The following is a 23061-nucleotide window of genomic DNA, read 5'->3' on the forward strand; positions in this document are numbered from 1 at the left end:
CAATCCTATTTTTATTTTCATTTTACCATTATATTGCGAGGCTACCCAAAGTTGAATGAACCTCTCCTGTGTCTGGGTGCCGGGGCCTAAATATATGCCAATGGACTGTTCCAATGTTGGGTGACGTGAAGCCTGATTCTCTGCTATGACATGCAGAATGATTCTCTGCTGACATGAAGCCAGATTGTCTGTTACGGGACCTCTCTCCTCTGCCTGTGTGCTGGGCCTAAATATATGCCAATGGACTGTTGCAGTGGTGGCTGACGTGAAGCCTCATTCTCTGCTATGACATGCAGACTGATTCTCTGCTGACATGAAGCCAGATTCTCTGTTACGGGACCTCCCTCCTCTGCCTGGGTGCTGGGCCTAAATATATGCCAATGGACTGTTGCAGTGGTGGCTGACGTGAAGCCTCATTCTCTGCTATGACATGCAGACTGATTCTCTGCTGACATGAAGACAGATTCTCTGTTACGGGACCTCCCTCCTCTGCCTGGGTGCTGGGCCTAAATATATGCCAATGGACTGTTGCAGTGGTGGCTGACGTGAAGCCTCATTCTCTGCTATGACATGCAGACTGATTCTCTGCTGACATGAAGACAGATTCTCTGTTACGGGACCTCTCTCCTCTGCCTGTGTGTGTGCTGGGCCTAAATATATGCCAATGGACTGTTGCAGTGGTGGCTGACGTGAAGCCTCATTCTCTGCTATGACATGCAGACTAATTCTCTGCTGACATGAAGACAGATTCTCTGTTACGGGACCTCTCTCCTCTGCCTGTGTGTGTGCTGGGCCTAAATATATGCCAATGGACTGTTGCAGTGGTGGCTGACGTGAAGCCTCATTCTCTGCTATGACATGCAGACTGATTCTCTGCTGACATGAAGCCAGATTCTCTGTTACGGGACCTCCCTCCTCTGCCTGGGTGCTGGGCCTAAATTTATGACAATGGACTGTTGCAGTGGTGGCTGACGTGAAGCCTGATTCTCTGCTATGACATGCAGACTGATTCTCTGCTGACATGAAGCCAGATTGTCTGTTACGGGACCTCTCTCCTCTGCCTGGGTGCTGGGCCTAAATATATGCCAATGGACTGTTGCAGTGGTGGCTGACGTGAAGCCTCATTCTCTGCTATGACATGCAGACTGATTCTCTGCTGACATGAAGACAGATTCTCTGTTACGGGACCTCCCTCCTCTGCCTGGGTGCTGGGCCTAAATATATGCCAATGGACTGTTGCAGTGGTGGCTGACGTGAAGCCTCATTCTCTGCTATGACATGCAGACTGATTCTCTGCTGACATGAAGACAGATTCTCTGTTACGGGACCTCCCTCCTCTGCCTGGGTGCTGGGCCTAAATATATGCCAATGGACTGTTGCAGTGGTGGCTGACGTGAAGCCTCATTCTCTGCTATGACATGCAGACTAATTCTCTGCTGACATGAAGCCAGATTCTCTGTTACGGGACCTCTCTCCTCTGCCTGGGTGCTGGTCCTAAATTTATGAAAATGGACTCTTACAGTGGTGGGTGACGTGAAGCCAGATTCTCTGCTATGGGACCTCTCTCCAATTGATTTTGGTTAATTTTTATTTATTTAATTTTTATTTTAATTCATTTCCCTATCCACATTTGTTTGCAGGGGATTTACCTACATGTTGCTGCCTTTTGCAGCCCTCTAGCTCTTTCCTGGGCTGTTTTACAGCCTTTTTAGTGCCGAAAAGTTCGGGTCCCCATTGACTTCAATGGGGTTCGGGTTCGGGACGAAGTTCGGATCGGGTTCGGATCCCGAACCCGAACATTTCCGGGATGTTCGGCCGAACTTCTCGAACCCGAACATCCAGGTGTTCGCTCAACTCTAATCCCTAAGTTATAAATTGCACCTTACTGGTCACTTTATGCACAGGCACTTTATTGTATTGATTTGTATCAGATGTTCGTAATTGTAATAGATTGTAACCACACCCATATGGGTTGGACACTTTTGAAATGCCTTTATAATGCCTTCACTTTCACTGTTACCATGCTTGAGGAAGGCTCTTGTGAGCCGAAACGTCGCAAGACTTGCCATATCATGGGTGAATAAACCACTGCTGATTTTATCACTATTTTGGAGTGCAGTCCTATTTCTTCAATTTTTATACCATTGGGGATTGCCGCTACCCTGCACAGGACCTTGCACCCACGTTCTGGTTGGTGCTCCCACTGGACTTTTCCATATATATATATATATATATATATATATATAAAACGATGTAACACTGCACGCCTACTCTATATTATATCAATAGCCAGCTGATCACCACCTTCCTATCTATCACACAGATATACAAGTAAGCACTGATAACTATATACAGTGGCGGAAATAATTATTTGACCCCTCACTGATTTTGTAAGTTTGTCCAATGACAAAGAAATGAAAAGTCTCAGAACAGTATCATTTCAATGGTAGGTTTATTGTAACAGTGGCAGATAGCACATCAAAAGGAAAATCGAAAAAATAACTTTAAATAAAAGATAGCAACTGATTTGCATTTCATTGAGTGAAATAAGTATTTGAACCCCTACCAACCATTAAGAGTTCTGGCTCCCACAGAGTGGTTAGACACTTCTACTCAATTAGTCACCCTCATTAAGGACACCTGTCTTAACTAGTCACCTGTATAAAAGACACCTGTCCACAGAATCAATCAATCAAGCAGACTCCAAACTCTCCAACATGGGAAAGACCAAAGAGCTGTCCAAGGATGTCAGAGACAAAATTGTAGACCTGCACAAGGCTGGAATGGGCTACAAAACCATTAGCAAGAAGCTGGGAGAGAAGGTGACAACTGTTGGTGCGATTGTTCGAAAATGGAAGGAGCACAAAATGACCATCAATCGACCTCGCTCTGGGGCTCCACGCAAGATCTCACCTCGTGGGGTGTCAATGGTTCTGAGAAAGGTGAAAAAGCATCCTAGAACTACACGGGAGGAGTTAGTTAATGACCTCAAATTAGCAGGGACCACAGTCACCAAGAAAACCATTGGAAACACATTACACCGCAATGGATTAAAATCCTGCAGGGCTCGCAAGGTCCCCCTGCTCAGGAAGGCACATGTGCAGGCCCGTCTGAAGTTTGCCAATGAACACCTGAATGATTCAGAGAGTGACTGGGAGAAGGTGCTGTGGTCTGATGAGACCAAAATAGAGCTCTTTGGCATTAACTCAACTCGCTGTGTTTGGAGGAAGAAAAATGCTGCCTATGACCCCCAAAACACCGTCCCCACCGTCAAGCATGGGGGTGGAAACATTTTGCTTTGGGGGTGTTTTTCTGCTAAGGGCACAGGACAACTTATTCGCATAAACGGGAAAATGGACGGAGCCATGTATCGTGAAATCCTGAGCGACAACCTCCTTCCCTCTGCCAGGAAACTGAAAATGGGTCGTGGATGGGTGTTCCAGCACGACAATGACCCAAAACATACAGCAAAGGCAACAAAGGAGTGGCTCAAGAAGAAGCACATTAAGGTCATGGAGTGGCCTAGTCAGTCTCCGGACCTTAATCCAATCGAAAACCTATGGAGGGAGCTCAAGCTCAGAGTTGCACAGAGACAGCCTCGAAACCTTAGGGATTTAGAGATGATCTGCAAAGAGGAGTGGACCAACATTCCTCCTAAAATGTGCGCAAACTTGGTCATCAATTACAAGAAACGTTTGACCTCTGTGCTTGCAAACAAGGGTTTTTCCACCAAGTATTAAGTCTTTTTTTGTTAGAGGGTTCAAATACTTATTTCACTCAATGAAATGCAAATCAGTTGCTATCTTTTATTTAAAGTTATTTTTTCGATTTTCCTTTTGATGTGCTATCTGCCACTGTTACAATAAACCTACCATTGAAATGATACTGTTCTGAGACTTTTCATTTCTTTGTCATTGGACAAACTTACAAAATCAGTGAGGGGTCAAATAATTATTTCCTCCACTGTATGTCTCAGTCCTACCTTGACATGGGCATCTGTGCTATAGTATGTATCGTGCGGTGGTACTAGTTTCTCTGCTATATGTGATATGCACAGGGAAAGCAGGTCACAGGGAAGATGGCTCCAGCATAGACTATTAAGTGATTTAAAGTTTTGGCCGGGGCGTTCTCCCAAAACTTTAAATCACTTAATAGTCTATGCTTTTCACAATGACATACACTGGGCACAACATTTTATTGCAATTTTCGCTTTACACCATATGCTGTGCAACAATTTTTACAAAACGCCTGTGGTGTCAAAATGCTCACTGTACCCCTTAACAAATTTGTTCAGGGGTGTAGTTTCTAAAATGGTGTCAATTCAGAGCCTCTACAGTGTCAGCACAAACTGCATAAATCACCACATTGGGCCTCAAATGCACACAGTGCTCTTGTACTCCTGTGGTATGCCCAGGCAAAAGATTAGGGCCACATTTAGCGTGCTTTGTAAACCTGGAAATGCAGCTTGATGATAAGAGGACTGACTTTTCACACAATGGGAAAAGCATATTAGGCACTGGAATGGCAGATCTGGGGAAAAATTTTAATTCACGTGGTGCTCTTTCCCTTCTGAACCCTGTACTGTGCGCAAAAAGCAGTTTATGACTACATAGGGAGTATTATCGTACTCGAGAAAAATTATGTAACAAAGTTTATGGAGCCTTTTCTCCTATTTATATATTAAAATGTTCATTTTCACAGCCAAGTGTTTCTAAATTCTTTGAAATGCCTGTGTGGTCAAACCCTCACTACAGCAATCAATAAATTTGTTGAGGGGTGTTGTTTACGAAATGGGGTTGCTTCGTGGGGGTTTCCACTGCAGGGGTACCCCAGGGTCTCTGCAAATGTGACGTGGTGCCCAAAACCCATTCCCGCAACATCTGCCCTTCAAAATCTATGTGGTGCTCCTTCCCTTCTGAGCCCTACTGTGTGCCCCGAGGGCAGCTTACAAACACATGTGAGTTGTTGTCGTATTCAGCAGAAAATGGGTAACACATTATGGAGCCCTTGTAAAAATAAAAAAACTTGGGCCTAAAGCAACATTTTATTGTAAATGTAATTTTTTTATTTTCACAGCCAAGCATTTCTAAATTCGATTAAACACCTGTAGGTTCAAAGTGCTCTCTATATATCCCTTGAAAAATTCATTGGGGTGTCGTTTCCAAATTGAGTTAAATTTTGGGGGGCTTTCCACTGTAGGGGTAACATAGTTTGAGGCTGAAAAAATAAATCTATCCATCTAGTTCAGCCTGTTATCCTGCAAATTGATCCAGAGGAATGCAAATAAAACCCTGTGAGGTAGAAGCCAATTTTCCTCACTTTAGGAGGAAAACAATCCTTCCCAACTCCAATCAGGCAATCAGAATAACTCCCTGGATCAACAACCCATCTCTATTAACTATAACCTGTAATGTTCTTACACTCCAGAAATACATCCAGGCCCCTCTTGAACTCTTTTAGTGAATTCACCATCACCACTTCCTCAGACAGAGAGTTCCATAGTCTCACTGCTCTTACCATAACGAATCCACTTCTATGTTTGTGTACAAACCTTCTTTCGAGAAAAAAAAAAGATAATAATTTTGGATCACCTATTATTTAACAAAGAAGCCTGAAGAGGCGATCAGTTGGAGTATGTATGAATTAAAACATAACTTTTAATACATATTACTAATATAATGTGTCCCTGAAAATAAACAATATACAAAAACATTACATAAAGGTTGTAGTAAAGAAATTGGTGCACAGCGGCACCTAGGAAACCAAATGTTCTACCACAACCTGGCGGGTTCCAATGTACCACGGTCCCCTGAAGGAAGCTGCAAATGAAAATTAATAATTAAAAGCTATCGCTGGGTGAAATGACGTGGTGAAGATTGACAGGTAGAGGGGAATAGTATCCCTAGTTATGCCCTAAGTGGGGGTTACTGCTCTGGCCCTGCTAACTAATGAAAATGTAGCAGCCTAACAGCAGAGCACCCGCCCTGATAAGGACAACCCTGTCAGGAACTTTCCCTGAGATAAAAAGCCCTAGTAAGCCCTGCTCCAAACTGTCCCTACATGCATGTTTCACCTTCCGAGGAAGGACTCGTCAGGGGAAACATGGGGAGCTGAGCACAAAGTGAAATTGAGGTCCCTGCTGAGAGCCGTAATGCACTGGTCCCCAACAGACGGATCCCAAATGGTGTCAGAGCTATATCCAGATATGGAATCAGCTCAAAATGGGCAACAAGGCCTTATCTCCTGCGCTACCAGGCCCCTAGTCTAGGCAGCTTGTGACTATTGTCAAACGCCACCATATTGCCTGATTGTTGCCCATTTTGAGCTGATTCCATATCTGGATATAGCTCTGACACCATTTGGGATCCGTCTGTTGGGGGCCAGTGCATTACGGCTCTCAGCAGGGACCTAAATTTCACTTTGTGCTCAGCTCCCCATGTTTCCCCTGACGAGTCCTTCTTCGGAAGGTGAAACATGCATGTAGGGACAGTTTGGAGCAGGGCTTACTAGGGCTTTTTATCTCAGGGAAAGGTTCCTGACAGGGTCGTCCTCATCAGGGCGAGTGCTCTGCTATTAGGCTGCTACATTTTCATTAGTTAGCAGGGCCAGAGTAGTACCCCCCACTTAGGGTGTAACTAGGGATATTATTCCCCTCTACCTGTCAATCTTCACCACGTCATTTCACCCAGGGATAGCTTTTAATTATTATTTTTCATTTGCAGCTTCCTTCAGGGGACCGTGGTACATTGGAACCCTCCAGGTTGTGGTAGGACATTTGGTTACCTAGGTGTCGCCGTGCACCAATTTCTTTACTACAACCTTTATGTAATGTTTTTGTAAATCATTTATTTTCAGGGACACATTATATTAGTAATATGTATTAAAAGTTATGTTTTAATTCATACATACTCCAACTGATCGCCTCTACAAACCTTCTTTCCTCTTGCCTTGTTCAAAGGAGCCTAGAACTGTACACAGTACTCCTTGTACGCCAAGTTACAGGACTATGTTCTCATCATGGGCATCTATGCCCCTTTTGATGCAACCCATTATTTTATTGATACCACAAAAAATATGTAAGCCAATAGAAAACGTAAAGTGTGAGCCAATGCTCCCATATGTAAACACCATGTAGGAAAATTTCTACATATGCCTATGGTATAGCGCACTACAAATAGCTGGAAAAAAAAAAAATCACCCCCAGATGAAGGTTCGCTGAAACAAGCGTCGAGCCTGGCGCCATCCCAGAGGAAGCACATAATGGGTAATGGATTTTGTGTTATACATGTTTGATATTTTTGGCACTAGGCACTTGCACTGAGCAGTATTTACACCCATTTCAAGATGGTATCAAGAAGTGGGGTGCAGTGGGAATCTAGTGCTGTCAGAACTGCTGTTGCTGGGGATTGGTGAGATGAGTAGAAGTTTTTATATAATTTTTTACAGCATATGCAGCCCCCGGGACAGGATTTTTTCTCGCACTTGAATATCCCTTTAAATATTAGCATATAAACCATCTTTTTATATTTTAAGGTCCACATTGTACCAAATAATGAAAAAATATATTATGAGGCCTAATATACAAGTAGGAACTAGACATAGCTTTGTAAGGAGCAATTTAGTAAGTTTATTAATATGCTCTATATTTATTTCCCAAATCAAAAAGGACATTTTAGAAGCAACAAGGGGTAAAGGGACTTTGGTCAAAAAGAGGGACTGTCCCTTCAATAGAGGGACACATGGGAAGTATGCACAAGCACAGCTCAATTCCTGTACTTTTGTCTCCTAATACAGACCCTAAAGACTCTTCTCTCTCTTCTGTAGGCATGTTGTAATGATGCTGAGGAACATGTTGATATTACTCTCTTCCTGCAGGTCTGTGGTGGGCCCCCTTTCTCACTACACAGCCTGTGTGATTTCTCCCCTTACAGATTCTGAGTCCTCTCTGTTCTGGCAGAGAACAGATTGCTGGAATTCTCCAGATCCAGCACTGCCGGATGCGAACAGAATGTCCACCAGCCTCATTAAAGGGGTTATCCTATGATTAATGTAAAAAATAAAAATCAGACACCATATAGTACATGACAATCTCGTTCTAGCAAAGCTATAACCAGCCCTGTACCTCACATGGATCCAGGGATCTCCCCATTTATTGATCTGCTAGATTTATATCAAGCTGACAGCACAAGAGGAGTGTCTTTTCTGCTGCAGCTCAGATGGCGTGTCCATGCTCTCCCTATCACAGCTCAGGAGGCAGTAAAAGATTAAATTGAGCATGTGCGACCCTCTCTGTGAGCAGGTCGAAACAAGGTTAGTATGTGGTGTTTATTTATTTTTTTACATTCTGTGAGGGGCACAATGTGTGCATATTACTGGGGGGAACAATGTGGGCATATTACTAGGTGCCACAAAGTGGGTATATTACTAGGGGGCACAATGTGGGAATATTACTGGGGGCACAATGTGGGAATATTACTGGGGGCACAATGTGGGAATATTACTGGGGGCACTATGTGGGAATATTACTGGGGGCACTATGTGGGCATATTACTGGGGGGGACAATGTGGGCATATTACTGTGGGCACAGCTGGGAATAATACTGGGGGGACAGCTGGGCATAATACTGGGGGCACATAACTGGGCATATTACGGGGGGCAAATAACTGGGCATATTACTGGGGGCACACCGGGGCATAATTCTGTGAAGGAGGCACAACGTGGGCATAAATACTGTGCGGTGGCATGAAGGGGGAATAATTACTATGTGGGGCATTAAGGAGACTTGGTGGGACTAGGTGTATGTTTTGGGCCGAGTTAGAGGCGTGGCCTAGTGGGGAACAAATTTGTGTTTACAAAGTCGGGAGGTATGCATCCAGCATCACAACTGATGCGCTGAATGTATGTAAATGATCCCATAGAAAACTATGGGATCAGTTCTAGCTCAGTTCCCCTCAGGCATTTTCTGCTTCATGCTGGAGATGAGCCGGATAACCAGGCAAATGTGCAGTGGGCCTTAGAAAATGTATCAATTTTGCATTTAGTCAAATGTCTGTAAAGAATATTCTGACACAATAATTAAATATGGTATTTTCTTTGTTGTTTGTTATTTTCATGTTGTTTAAAAAAAATTGTATATGGATCATTTAAAAATAAAGCCTCCAATATTTTGTTTTCAACTTTCTAAGCAAATTCGGTCTAGTCCTCTGTTTTGATTCAGTTTTATTTATTTTAGTCTAGAGATTGAAGATTTATCCTGGAGAGCAGAGCTGCTACCTACTGCAAAAGTAAGACCAACTTTATAAAATTATCAAATACAGTGCAGAAATGCTTTTATCGGTTTAGTTGTTCATTCATATCAGGTTAATTTCAAACAGCTGCCTTTTAGCATCCACATAAGAGTTCAAATGTTGCAGGAATATATATTCCCTAAAACAGTGGTCCCCAGCCATTCATGCCCGAAGAGCCACATTCAGTACTGAGATATGGTCACAAGCTGTATTAAATACGACCAACATGCAAATGTCCTAGTGTAATTAATAGGACCTCCACACAACACTTGCTGGACATTGGTTAGTTACCTCAACAACTGTCACATTTGGCATCCAGTAGAATTTCTCAATGTCTCAATGCCTCAAACCTCTCATTCAACTGTGCTTGTGCAGCCCCTGGATGTGCAAAAAAATAGTGTTGATACTGTGCATTTTAGTAGAAGGCACTAATGGTGGTTCATGTTCTATGCCCCTGCATCAGTAGCTATTTTCAAGAACATAGGTGTCATTTATTATACTGAAATGCGCCTAAATTAGACAGACATATAGCGGCGCAACTGACTGAGGGTTTAAGGCCCTATTTTGCATTTAACCCCTTCAAGACCCTGCCATTTTTCACCTTAAAGGGACACTGACAGGCCCAATAAGCATATTTAGCTATATATATATGACTGCGCAGGTCTTCTAAAGTGTATTAAAATCATATTATACCCCTGTCCACCTTATAAATACAGTAAACTGATGTTTTATAACTTGGTAGAATCGTCTTCTTTCTTCCCAAGGGGCGGCGTTTCAGCTACACTTCCGCCCAGCCAGCCGGCCCCAACCGCCGTTTTGAAACGCCGCCCAGCTCATCAATATTCACTTCGCTGGGCGGCTTCTGCTGTCCCCGCTCTGAAACGCTGCTCTGAAGAGTGCCCGGCGCAGGCGCAGAACGCAGAGGCTGAAGCGGCCTCGAAGAAGCAGAGGGGATGCAGGCGCGATGTGATCCCAGCCAGTGAGGGTGTCGGGCGCATGCACTGAAGATGCCCATAGCTTTGTATTGGGCATGCGCCGGATCTTGTAAAGTCGGGGACAGCAGAAGCCGCCCAGCGAAGTGAATATTGATGAGCTGGGCGGCACTTCAAAACGGTGGTTGGGGGTGGCTGGCTGGGCGCAAGTGTAGCTGAAACGCCGCCCCTTGGGCAGAAAGAAGACGATTTTACCAGGTTACAAAACATCAGTTTACTTTATTTATAAGGTGGACAGGGGGTATACTTATATGATTTTAATACACTTTAGAAGACCTGTGCAGTTATATATATATATATATATATATATATATAAATATGCTTATTGGGCCTGTCAGTGTCCCTTTAACCACTTAAACCCCCCTAGCTGAAACACCCTTAAGGACCAGGCCACTTTTTACACTTCTGCACTACACTATTTTCACCGTTTATTGCTCGGTCATGCAACTTACCACCCAAATGAATTTTACCTCCTTTTCTTCTCACTAATAGAGCTTTCATTTGGTGGTATTTCATTGCTGCTGACATTTTTACTTTTTTGTTATTAATCGTAATTTAACGATTTTTTGGCAAAAAAATGACATATTTCACTTTCAGTTGTTAAATTTTGCAAAAAAAAAAAAAACTGACATCCATATATAAATTTTTTGCTAAATTTATTGTTCTGCATGTCTTTGATAAAAAAAAAAATGTTTGAGCAAAAAAAATAAAATAAATGGTTTGGGTAAAAGTTATAGCGTTTACAAACTATGGTTCAAAAATGTGAATTTCCGCTTTTTGAAGCAGCTCTGACTTTCTGAGCACCTGCCATGTTTCCTGAGGTTCTACAATGCCCAGACAGTACAAACACCCCACAAATGACCCCATTTCGGAAAGTAGACACCCTAAGGTATTCGCTGATGGCCATAGTGAGTTCATAGAACTTTTTTTTTTTTTTACAAAGTCTCATATTCCACTAACTTGTGACAAAAAATAAAAACTTCCATGAACTCGCTATTCCCATCACGAAATACCTTGGGGTGTCTTCTTTCCAAAATGGGGTCACTTGTGGGGTAGTTATACTGCACTGGCATTTTAGGGGCCCAGATGCGTGAGAAGAAGTTTGAAATCAAAATCTGTAAAAAATGACCGGTGAAATCCGAAAGGTGCTCTTTGGAATGTGTGCCCCTTTGCCCACCTAGGCTGCAAAAAAGTGTCACACATCTGGTATCGCCGTACTCAGGAGAAGTTGGGGAATGTGTTTTGGGGTGTCATTTTACATATACCCATGCTGGGTGAGAGAAATATCTTGTCAAAAGACAACATTTCCCATTTTTTTTATACAAAGTTGGCAATTGACCAAGATATTTATCTCACCCAGCATGGGTATATGTAAAATGACACCCCAAAACACATTCCCCAACTTCTCCTGAGTACGGCAATACCACACGTGTGACACTTTTTTGCAGCCAAGGTGGGCAAAGGGGCACACATTCCAAAGAGCACCTTTCGGATTTCACAGGCCATTTTTTTTACACATTTTGATTGCAAACTACTGCTTACGCATATGGGCCCCTAAAATGCCAGGGCAGTATAACTATCCCACAAGTGACCCAATTTTGGAAAGAAGACACCCCAAGGTATTCCGCGAGGGGCATGGCGAGTTCCTAGATTTTTTTATTTTTTGTCACAAGTTAGTGGAATATGAGACTTTGTAAGAAAAAATAAATTTAAAAAAATCATCATTTTCTGCTAACTTGTGACAAAAAAATAAAATTCTAGGAACTCGCCTTTTAGGAGGGCATTTTTAGACATGTGGATCCCAGACTTCTTCTCACGCTTTAGGACCCATAAAAATCCAGGGCAGTATAAATACCCATACATGTGACCACATTTTGGAAAGAAGACACCCCAAGATTTCAATGAGGGGCGAGTTTAATAGAATTTTTTTTTTTGGGCACAAGTTAACGGAAATTGATTTTTTTTTTCACAAAGTCTCCCTTTCCGCTAACTTGGGACAAAAATTTAAATCTTTCATGGACTCAATATGCCCCTCACGGAATACCTTGGGGTGTCTTCTTTCCGAAATGGGGTCACATGTGGGGTATTTATACTGCCCTGAAATTTTAGGGGCCCTAAAGCGTGAGAAGAAGTCTGGAATATAAATGTCTAAAAAAATGTATGCATTTGGATTCCGTGAGGGGTATGGTGAGTTTCATGTAAGATTTTATTTTTTGACACAAGTTAGTGGAATATGAGACTTTATAAGAAAAAAAATAATAATAATTTACGCTAACTTGGGCCCAAAAAATGTCTGAATGGAGCCTTACAGGGGGGTGATCAATGACAGGGGGGTGATCAGGGAGTCTATATGGGGTGATCACCCCCCCTGTCATTGATCACCCCCCTGTAAGGCTCCATTCAGACGTCCGTATGTGTTTTGCGGATCCGATCCATGTATCCGTGGATCCGTAAAAATCATACGGACGTCTGAATGGAGCCTTACAGGTGGGTGATCAATGACAGGGGGGTGATCAGGGAGTCTATATGGGTGATCACCCCCCTGAAATTTATCACCCCCCTGTCATTGATCACCCCCCTGTAAGGCTCCATTTAGATGTCCGTATGTGTTTTGCGGATCCGATCCATGTATCCGTGGATCCATAAAAAACATACGGACGTCTGAATGGAGCCTTACAGGGGGGTGATCAGGGAGTCTATATGGGGTGATTAGGGGTTCATAAGGGGTTGATAAGTGACGGGGGGTGTAGTGTAGTGTATTGGTGTTTGGTGGTACTTTACTGAGCTACCTGTGTCCTCTGGTGGTCGATCCAAGCAAAAAGGACCACCAGAGGACCAGGTAGCAGATATATTAGACGCTGTTATCAAAACAGCGTCTAATATACCTGTTAGGGGTTACAAAAATCGCATCTCCTGCCGAACAATCGCCGCTGACAGGCTGGAGATCTACTCGCTTACCTTCCGTTCCTCTGAAAGCGCTCGCCTGTGTGTGCACGTTCACAGGAAATCTCGCCTCCCGCGAGATGACGCACGGATGCGTCCAGGAGGAATTAAATCGACCGCCTCCCGGACGCATCCGTGCGTTCAGCGGTCGGGAGGCAGTTAAGGACCAGGCAATTTTTGGGGAAATTTGACAAGTGTCACTTTATGTGCTAATAACTTTGGAACGCTTTTACTTATCCAAGCCATTCTGAGATTTTCTCGTGACACGTTGTACTTCATGATGGTAGTACATTTCAGTCTATTTTTCATTTTTATTTTTTTTAAATTCCAAATCTACCCCAAAATTATACCTCATACCAGGGCAAGCACAGTGGCTCGGTGGTTAGCACAACATCTGCATGGAGTTTGTATGTTCTCCCCGTGTTTGCGTGGGTTTCCTCCGGGTACTCCCACACTCTAAAGACATACTGATAGGGACCTTAGATTGTGAGCCTCACTGGGGACAGTTGGATGCTAATTTCTATTTTTTTATTTTTTTACAATTTAATGTTCTATTTTTGGATTTTTTTTTTTTTTTTTACTTTTTATTTTGGTCCCACTCTGGGACTTTAACTTCTGCAGTCTGATCCCCTCTGCAATGCATTACAATACATCCAGTATTGTAATGTATTGCCTGTCAGCCTTACACTGGCAGCCAGCCTGTGAGACCCAGCCTAATGGGCTGGATCTCACAGGCTTCCGTAGAAGGCAAGCCCTGATGCCTATGAAATGCATCAGGCTGCCTTCTCTGCCATCAGGTCCTCATCACTGCAGCGTGGGGACCCAATGGAGATGTGGAGGGCACCCGTACCCTCTGCAAACCCTCAGCTTTGACCGCGGCATACAAGAGTTAATATGCCGGCATCGGTACATGTTCTTAAGTCACGTCCACCAGCGCCGTACAGTACATGTACGGCGAGGGTCCTCTACGGTTTAAGCAGAAAATAAACAATAAAAAATGTCTGGCAAATTGGTAAATAATATCCTGACATAATAACTAACTTTTTTGGTCACCTTGCCTCACAAAAGTTTAATACCAAGCAATAAAAAAGCCGTATGTACCCCAAATGGTATCAATCAAATCGTCATCTCATCCCACAAAAAATGAGACCCTATGTAAGACGATCACTCAAAAAATAAATAAAATATAGCTCTAAGAAAATGGCAACACAAAAACAAGCTATTTTTCTTTTCAAAAATGCTTTTACTGTGTAAAACCTAATGTGTCTATTTTTTTTTTTTTTACAACAACCTGCTCTATAAAAATATCACATGATATGCCCCCTCAGGTGAACGCAATAATAAAAAACAAAAACTATGCCAGAACAGTTATTTTTTGACAACTCTCCTTACAAAATGCATAATATTGAGTGATCAAAAATTCATATATACCCAAAAATTGTGCCAATGAAAACGTCTCCTCACCCCACAAAAAATGAACCCCCGCATAATAAAATTACTCAAAAAATAAAAACCAATGGCAACCCATAAACTAATCCATCAAAATCTGCACTGTCAAAGGCATATGGCGCTCCTTCCTTTCTGAGTCCTGCCATGTATCCCACAGCAGTTTACCACAACATATGGGTTGTGACCGTATTCAGGAGAAAAGGGTAACAAATTATGGGGTGCTTTTTTCCTGTTATCCTTGTGAAAATGAATCATTTGTTGCTAAAGCAACATGTGATCCACTGGTTGGGGATAACTGTCATAAAACATGTCCAAGTAAGAGTACTATTTAAAGGGATTGCCTAGGGGCTGGGGGGGGGGGGGAGTAAAAAAAAAACAAAAAAAAAAACCTCTTACCCCTTTATTCCCCCATTAATCCTGCAAATGTGTTGATGCCAGTAGTAAGGCACATTAGAGCAGAGGACCTTGATTGGCTGTAGCAGTCCTGTGCCAGACCGCTTACAGCTTTCAAACAAAGAGTGATTGGGGAACGCCAGAGCAGCTGTGCTGGATTGCTGGGGGATTGCAAGGGGAAGTACTGTTTTTTCTATTGTTTTTTTTTGTTGTTGTTAACTTCTACATTAACATTTGCAGCCTTTTTCACAACAACCAAACAACTCTTTTAACCCATTTCATACCAGACCATTCTTAACCAGTTAAGAAAATCCATTTTCATACTCTACTAGAGAAGTTAATAGATGGCCAGAATGAAGGTTAACTACAAAGAGTGTTTCTTGCTTTGTAGGACTTGTTCTATCCTAAATAACATAGACAACCCATTGGTTTGAATGTACACTGTGTATTGCTGTGTATCAACATTATCCATATACAGTATGTGTGGTGGATTTTGGGCTTTTAAAGATAAAGCAAGGCTCAGGAGCTGAGCGAGCACCATACCTGACTTGACTACTGAGCTACACATCAGACGCCCATGAGCAGTGTCTGCAAATAGAAGCAATGGCATCTCGGGATTCATTTACTGGGAGCAGATTAACTTTTCCACCCCTTTCCCTACCTCCTTCCCCTGATGATATTGCGGTAGCCATTCTGCTGCTATGGCTATTGAACTTAATGGGGCTAAATTCTAACACTACTACTAAATCTCCCAGACCTGCCATAGTGAATTCCTATTAAACTCAATAGGGCTGAATAGGAACAGAGAGAGCAGTCTTCACATAAACAGTCTATGGTGGAAGTCCTATTATGATCACATGTTCAAATCACTTATACATTCCCCAAAATCAGTAAATAAAAAACTACAGATCACCCCCACAGAAGAAGAGCCCTTACTCAGCTCTGTAGAAGGAAATATAACAGTTATTGATGTCAAAACAAAAATGGAAGTAATGATGTAGTATTGGCTAACCCGGTACCATACTTTTTCTTTTTTCTGTCAACCAAAATATGGTGATACACAGATGTTTTTTCCAAGTTTATTATTTTAAAATATTAAAACATAACAAAACTATATCAATTTGATATCACTGTGATAGTACTGACCCGCAGAATAAAGATAATTTTGCACACAGTGAACGCCGTAAAAAAATAAGCTCATTAAAACAATAGTTCAGTCGCATCTTTTCCAGTTCCACCCCATTAATAATTTATTTTGGCTTCCCAGTGCAGCTTATGGAATATTAGAAAGTATATTAGAAAGTACAACTTGTTCTGCAAAAAAAACTCATAATGTGATGGTAGCATAAAGCTGAGAAAGTTATGGAAGGCAGGGAGTAAAAAAATGAACACAAAAAATGAAATTGTTTACGATGGGAAGTGGTTAATTTCACTTGTGGTGGCACTTCGTGAATATTTTGTACTTTGCTTGTTATGAAGGGAAGCAAGTAGGGATTACCCAAGGAAGCAACATCTTAAAAGCGTCATTAGTACCGGAGAACCAAGAAGCAGTGAAGGCTCTGTACTCATTGCTTCCTGGTCCTCTGCTGTCGTGAGGATGCTATGTGACCTCACGCTGTGAGGTCACAGCACAACCGAGGCAGGAGGAACAAGATTGGGTTGGAGGTGAGGAGTGGTGGCGTCCGGAGTAGGAGAGGTAAGTGTTTTTATTTATGTCATCTGAGGCTGGGGACTGATCAAAAGAGGCATGGGGGCTGATATGAGGCTGGGAATTTATCCAAATGAGGCATAGGGGCTTATATGAGGCTGGGGGCTGATCAAAAGTGGTATGGGGTCTGATCAAATGAGACATGGGGCTGATCAAATGAGGCCATGGGTCTGATCAAATGAGACATGGGGGCTAATCACATGAGGCATGGGGGTTTGATCAAATGAGGCATGGGGGTTTGATCAAATGAGGCATGGGGGTCTGATCAAATAAGGCATGGAGGCTGATATGAGGCTTGGGACTGATCAAATTGAAGGCATGGGGGGCTGATCAGATAAGGCATGGGGGCTAATATGAGGCTGGGAAATGGTCCAAATGAGGCATAGCGGCTTATATGAGGCTGGAGCCTGATCAAAAGTGGTATGGAGACTGATATTAGGCATGGGGTCTGATCAAATGAGACATGGGGGCTGATCAAATGAGGCATGGAGGCTGATATGAGGCTGGGGACTGATCCATATGAGGCAGGGGCTGATCAAAAGAGGTATGGGGGCTGGTCAAAAGATGCATGGGGGCTGATGGAATGAGGCATGGTTGCTGATGAAATGAGGCATGGGGGTGATAAAATGAGGCGAGAGGGCTGATAAAATGAGGCATGGAGGGATAATATGAGGCTGAGGATGATATGAGGCATAGGGGAACGCTGTATGGAAAGGTTAACAGCTCAGGGAGAACCCTCCCTCTCCCATCAGGGGGCTGCTGTGCCTTTGCAGCCCCCCGATGGGAGAGGCAGAGAGCCCCCAGACAGCCCCCCGAGAGCCCTTTCCTTACCCTTCCCCGTCTGCACAGTTGTGGCTACAACTGAGCAGACGGGGAAGGTTCCCATGGTAACAGGATGCCTTCTCAGGCATCCTGCTGTCCATGGTGCTGAAAAGATCTATGCTAAAGGCATAGATCTGTTCAGACAAAGTGTAAGTAAAATATAGTACAGTACCCTATATGGTATACTGTACTGTATTATACAGACATCAGACCCACTGGATCTTCAAGAACCAAGTGGGTCTGGGTCAAAAAAATGTAAAAAAAAAATAGTGAAAAAGTTAAGATAAAAAAACACATTTATCACTGAATAAAAATAAATAAAAATACACTACACATATTAGTATCCCCGCTTCCGTAACGACCTGATCTATAAAACAGTCATGTTACTTTCCCCGCACGGTGAACGCCATAAAAATAACAAAATAAAAACTATGAGAAATTTAAATTTTGCCCACCTTACTTTCCAAAAAAGATAATAAATGTGATCAAAAAAGTCGCATGTACGCCAAAATATTACCAATCAAACCGTCATCTCATCCCGCAAAAATCATACCCTACCCAAGATAATCGCCCAAAAACTGAAAAAAAAACTATGGCTCTTAGACTATGGAAACACTAAAACATGATTTTTTTTTTTTGTTTCAAAGATGAAATCATTGTGTAAAACTTAAATTAAAAAAGTATACATATTAGGTATCGCCGCGTCCGTATCGACCGGCTCTATAAAAATATCACATGACCTAACCCCTCAGGTGACCCCCGTAAAAAAAAAAAAAAAAACGGTGTAAAAAAAGCAATTTTTTTGTCATCGTACGTCACAAAAAGTGTAATAGCAAGCGATCAAAAAGTACAAAATCATATGCACCCCAAAATAGTGCCAATAAAACCGTCATCTCATCACACAAAAAATGAGACCCTACTTAAGATAATCACCCAAAAACTGAAAAAACAATGGCTCTTAGACTATGGAGACATTAAAACTTTTTTTTTGTTTTAAAAATGAAGTCATTGTGTAAAACTTACATAAATAAAAATTGTATACATATTAGGTATCACGTGACAACCTGCTCTACAGGGAGTGCAGAATTATTAGGCAAATGAGTATTTTGACCACATCATCCTCTTTATGCATGTTGTCTTACTCCAAGCTGTATAGGCTCGAAAGCCTACTACCAATTAAGCATATTAGGTGATGTGCATCTCTGTAATGAGAAGGGGTGTGGTCTATGACATCAACACCCTATATCAGGTGTGCATAATTATTAGGCAACTTCCTTTCCTTTGGCAAAATGGGCTCAAAAGAAGGACTTGACAGGCTCAGAAAAGTCAAAATAGTGAGATATCTTGCAGAGGGATGCAGGCACTCTTAAAATTGCAAAGCTTCTGAAGCGTGATCATCGAACAATCAAGCGTTTCATTCAAAATAGTCAACAGGGTCGCAAGAAGCGTGTGGAAAAACCAAGCGCAAAATAACTGCCCATGAACTGAGAAAAGTCAAGCGTGCAGCTGCCTAAGATGCCACTTGCCACCAGTTTGGCCATATTTCAGAGCTGCAACATCACTGGAGTGCCCAAAAGCACAAGGTGTGCAATACTCATAGACATGGCCAAGGTAAGAAAGGCTGAAAGACGACCACCACTGAACAAGACACACAAGCTGAAACGTCAAGACTGGGCCAAGAAATATCTCAAGACTGATTTTTCTAAGGTTTTATGGACTGATGAAATGAGAGTGAGTCTTGATGGGCCAGATGGATGGGCCCGTGGCTGGATTGGTAAAGGGCAGAGAGCTCCAGTCCGACTCAGACGCCAGCAAGGTGGAGGTGGAGTACTGGTTTGGGCTGGTATAATCAAAGATGAGCTTGTGGGGCCTTTTCGGGTTGAGGATGGAGTCAAGCTCAACTCCCAGTCCTACTGCCAGTTTCTGGAAGACACCTTCTTCAAGCAGTGGTACAGGAAGAAGTCTGCATCCTTCAAGAAAAACATGATTTTCATGCAGGACAATGCTCCATCACACGCGTCCAAGTACTCCACAGCGTGGCTGGCAAGAAAGGGTATAAAAGAAGAAAATCTAATGACATGGCCTCCTTGTTCACCTGATCTGAACCCCATTGAGAACCTGTGGTCCATCATCAAATGTGAGATTTACAAGGAGGGAAAACAGTACACCTCTCTGAACAGTGTCTGGGAGGCTGTGGTTGCTGCTGGCACGCAATGTTGATGGTGAACAGATCAAAACACTGACAGAATCCATGGATGGCAGGCTTTTGAGTGTCCTTGCAAAGAAAGGTGGCTATATTGGTCACTGATTTGTTTTTGTTTTGTTTTTGAATGTCAGAAATGTATATTTGTGTAATGTTGAGATGTTATATTGGTTTCACTGGTAAAAATAAATAATTGAAATGGGTATATATTTGTTTTTTGTTAAGTTGCCTAATAATTATGCACAGTAATAGTCACCTGCACACACAGATATCCCCCTAAAATAGCTAAAACTAAAAACAAACTAGAAACTACTTCCAAAAATATTCAGCTTTGATATTAATGAGTTATTTGGGTTCATTGAGAACATGGTTGTTGTTCAATAATAAAATTAATCCTCAAAAATACAACTTGCCTAATAATTCTGCACTCCCTGTATAAAATTACCACATGATCTAACCTGTCAGATGAATGTTGTAAATAACAACAAAAACGTGCCAAAAAGCTATTTCTTGTTACCTTGCCAACCAAAAATCATATGCACCCTAAACTTGTACCAAAAAAACTGCCACCCTATCCCGTAGTTTCTAAAATGGGGTCACTTTTTTGGAGTTTCTACTCTAGAGGTGCATCAGGGGGGATTCAAATGGGGCATGGTGTCAAAAAAACAGTCCAGCAAAATCTGCCTTCCAAAAACCGTGTGGCATTCCTTTCCTTCTGCGCCCTGCCGTGTGACCGTACAGCAGTTTACGACTACATATGGGGTGTTTCTGTAAACTACAGAATCAGGGCCATAAATAATGAGTTTTGTTTGGCTGTTAACCCTTGCTTTGAACCTGGAAAAAATATTAAAATGGAAAATCTGCCAAAAAAGTGAAATTTGGAAATTGTATCTCTATTTTCCATTAAATCTTGTGCAACACCTAAAGGGTTAACAAAGTTTGTAAAATCAGTTTTGAATACTTTGAGGGGTGTAGTTTCTTAGATGGGGTTACTTTTATGGAGTTTCTACTCTAGGGGTGCATCAGGGGGGCTTCAAATGGGTCATGGTGTCAAAAAAACAGTCCAGCAAAATCTGGCTTCCAAAAATCATACGGCGCAACTTTCCCTCTACGCCCCGCTGTGTGGCCGTACAGTAATTTACGGCCACATATGGGGTGTTTCTGTAAACAGCAGAGTCAGGGCAATAAAGATACAGTCTTGTTTGGCTGTTAACCCTTGCTTTGTTAGTGGAAAAAATTGGTTAAAATGGAAAATTAGGCAAAAAAATGAAATTCTCAAATTTCATCCCCATTTGCCAATAACTCTTGTGCAACACCTAAAGGGTTAAGGGAGTTTGTAAAATCAGTTTTGAATACCTTGAGGGGTGTAGAATGGGGTCATTTTTGGGTGTTTTCTATCATGTAAGCCTCGCAAAGTGACTTCAGACCTGTAGTTGTCCCTAAAAATTGGGTTTTTGTAAATTTCTGAAAAATTTCAAGATTTGCTTCTAAACTTCTAAACCTTGTAACATCCCCAAAAAATTAAATATCATTCCCAAAATAATTCAAACATGAAGTAGACATATGGGGAATGCAAAGTCATTGCAATTTTGGGGGTATTACAGAAGTAGAGAAAATGAAACTTTGAAATTTGCAAACTTTCCAAATTATTGGTAAATTAGGTATTTTTTTGTGCAAAGAAATATTTTTTTTAACTACATTTACCAGTGTCATGAAGTACAATATGTGACGAAAAAACAATCTCAGAATTCCCTGGATAAGTCAAAGTGTTTTTAAAGTTATCAGCACTTAAAGGGACACTGGTCAGACTTGCAAAAAATGGCTAAGTCCTTAAGTTGAAATAGGGCTGAGTCCTTAAGGGGTTAAACTGTATTATTTTTGTTTTTAGTGGCACAGTTTAACTGATCCTCGCATTTTACTGCTGAATTATTGACACTGGTTATATTATTTTTGTAGAAGCTCTTATATAAAAGTAATAGTATTTTTTTATATATTTTTTTCCAATACAGGCTGTAACCTTAACACTTGAAGATTTTTTTAACACTTCCCATTTTGTTCTTTATCTGCCTGCAACAAATAACAGCAAGGTAATCATTCAATGTAGACAATTTAGACGCGATGTCATTGCTGTATTAGTTTCTTTCCTCTGTGCCCGATTCACTTCCAAATATATTCAATGTTATTGAGCACGTGTCAGCAGTATCAGCCTTATTAAACCAGGTATATTGCCTAATAAAGTAGAGCCTGCCAATTTAAAATATCTGTCTTGTGAAGTTCAGTTGTGGCAACTTTAATGTTCTATACACAAGCGAGTTTTCCATATGGATGTGGTGCGTGTTGTGAACAGGTAGCATCCAGACTCAATACTGACCCATTCATTTCAATGGGTATGTGCACATGATCATTCTTTATCACTGATCATCTCTGCATTCAGGAAAAATTGCAGCATATTCTACGCTACTTTCGGGTTAAATGATGACTCATGCTGTTCACAAGCCGATTTATTGTCTGCTGAAACATGGCATTCCACTCTTCTTAAAGGTCGGCCCTCGGGTCATGGAGGTTCTGGGGTACAGAGATAGGCTACTTTCACACTAGCATTTTGGCTTTCTGTTTGTGAGATCCGTTCAGGGCTCTCACAAGCGGTCCAAAATGGATCAGTTTTGCCCTAATGCATTCTGAATGGAAAAGGATACGCTCACAATGCATCAGTTTGCCTGTGTTCAGTCACCATTCCGCTCTGGAGGCAGACACCAAAACACTGCCTGCAGTGTTTTGCTGTCCGCCTGACGAAGCAGAGCCAAACGGTTCCGTCCTGGCACAAAATGTAAGTCATTGGGGACGGATCCATTTTCTCTGACACAATCTGGCACAATAGAAAACGCCATGGCTGTAGAAGACATAATACAACCGAATCAGTTCATGACTGATGCATGCGGTTGTATTATTGTAATGCAGGGGTGTCCAAACTTTTTTCGAGGAGGGCCAGATTTGAGGAAGTGAACATGTGCGAGGGCCGACCATTTTGCCCAACATTCTTTGAACCATTAAAATTACATGCAAATTAACTATTTTATGAAAATGTTATTGCAAACAGCATACCTTTCATTTTGTGACTTGGATGACAAATCTAAACAGGTGTTAAATCACTCTGCCTTCAATATAAAAAACAGGAGGCAGAAATATGTCGAAAACAGTACATTACAAGGTTGTCTGTTAACTTTTGAATTCCAAAAATGTGAACAGGAACAGAACACCAAGTA

The 23061-nt window shown here is 41.9% G+C and overlaps 1 protein-coding gene across 1 annotated transcript in view; it reads left to right on the top strand.

Annotated features, from left to right (window-relative positions):
• Positions 1-22274, top strand: part of LOC122945418 (GPI inositol-deacylase-like) — a 657393-nt gene extending 635119 nt beyond the window's left edge. Inside the window, exons 12-14 of the mRNA XM_044304488.1 lie at positions 9234-9285; positions 21808-21885; positions 22233-22274. Of these exons, the coding sequence (XP_044160423.1) occupies positions 9234-9285; positions 21808-21885; positions 22233-22274 (172 nt within the window). The remainder of the gene's footprint in view (positions 1-9233; positions 9286-21807; positions 21886-22232) is intronic.
• The last annotated feature ends 787 nt before the right edge of the window (positions 22275-23061 follow it).

Source organism: Bufo gargarizans, chromosome 8 (assembly GCF_014858855.1).
Source record: "Bufo gargarizans isolate SCDJY-AF-19 chromosome 8, ASM1485885v1, whole genome shotgun sequence".
NCBI lineage: Eukaryota > Metazoa > Chordata > Amphibia > Anura > Bufonidae > Bufo > Bufo gargarizans.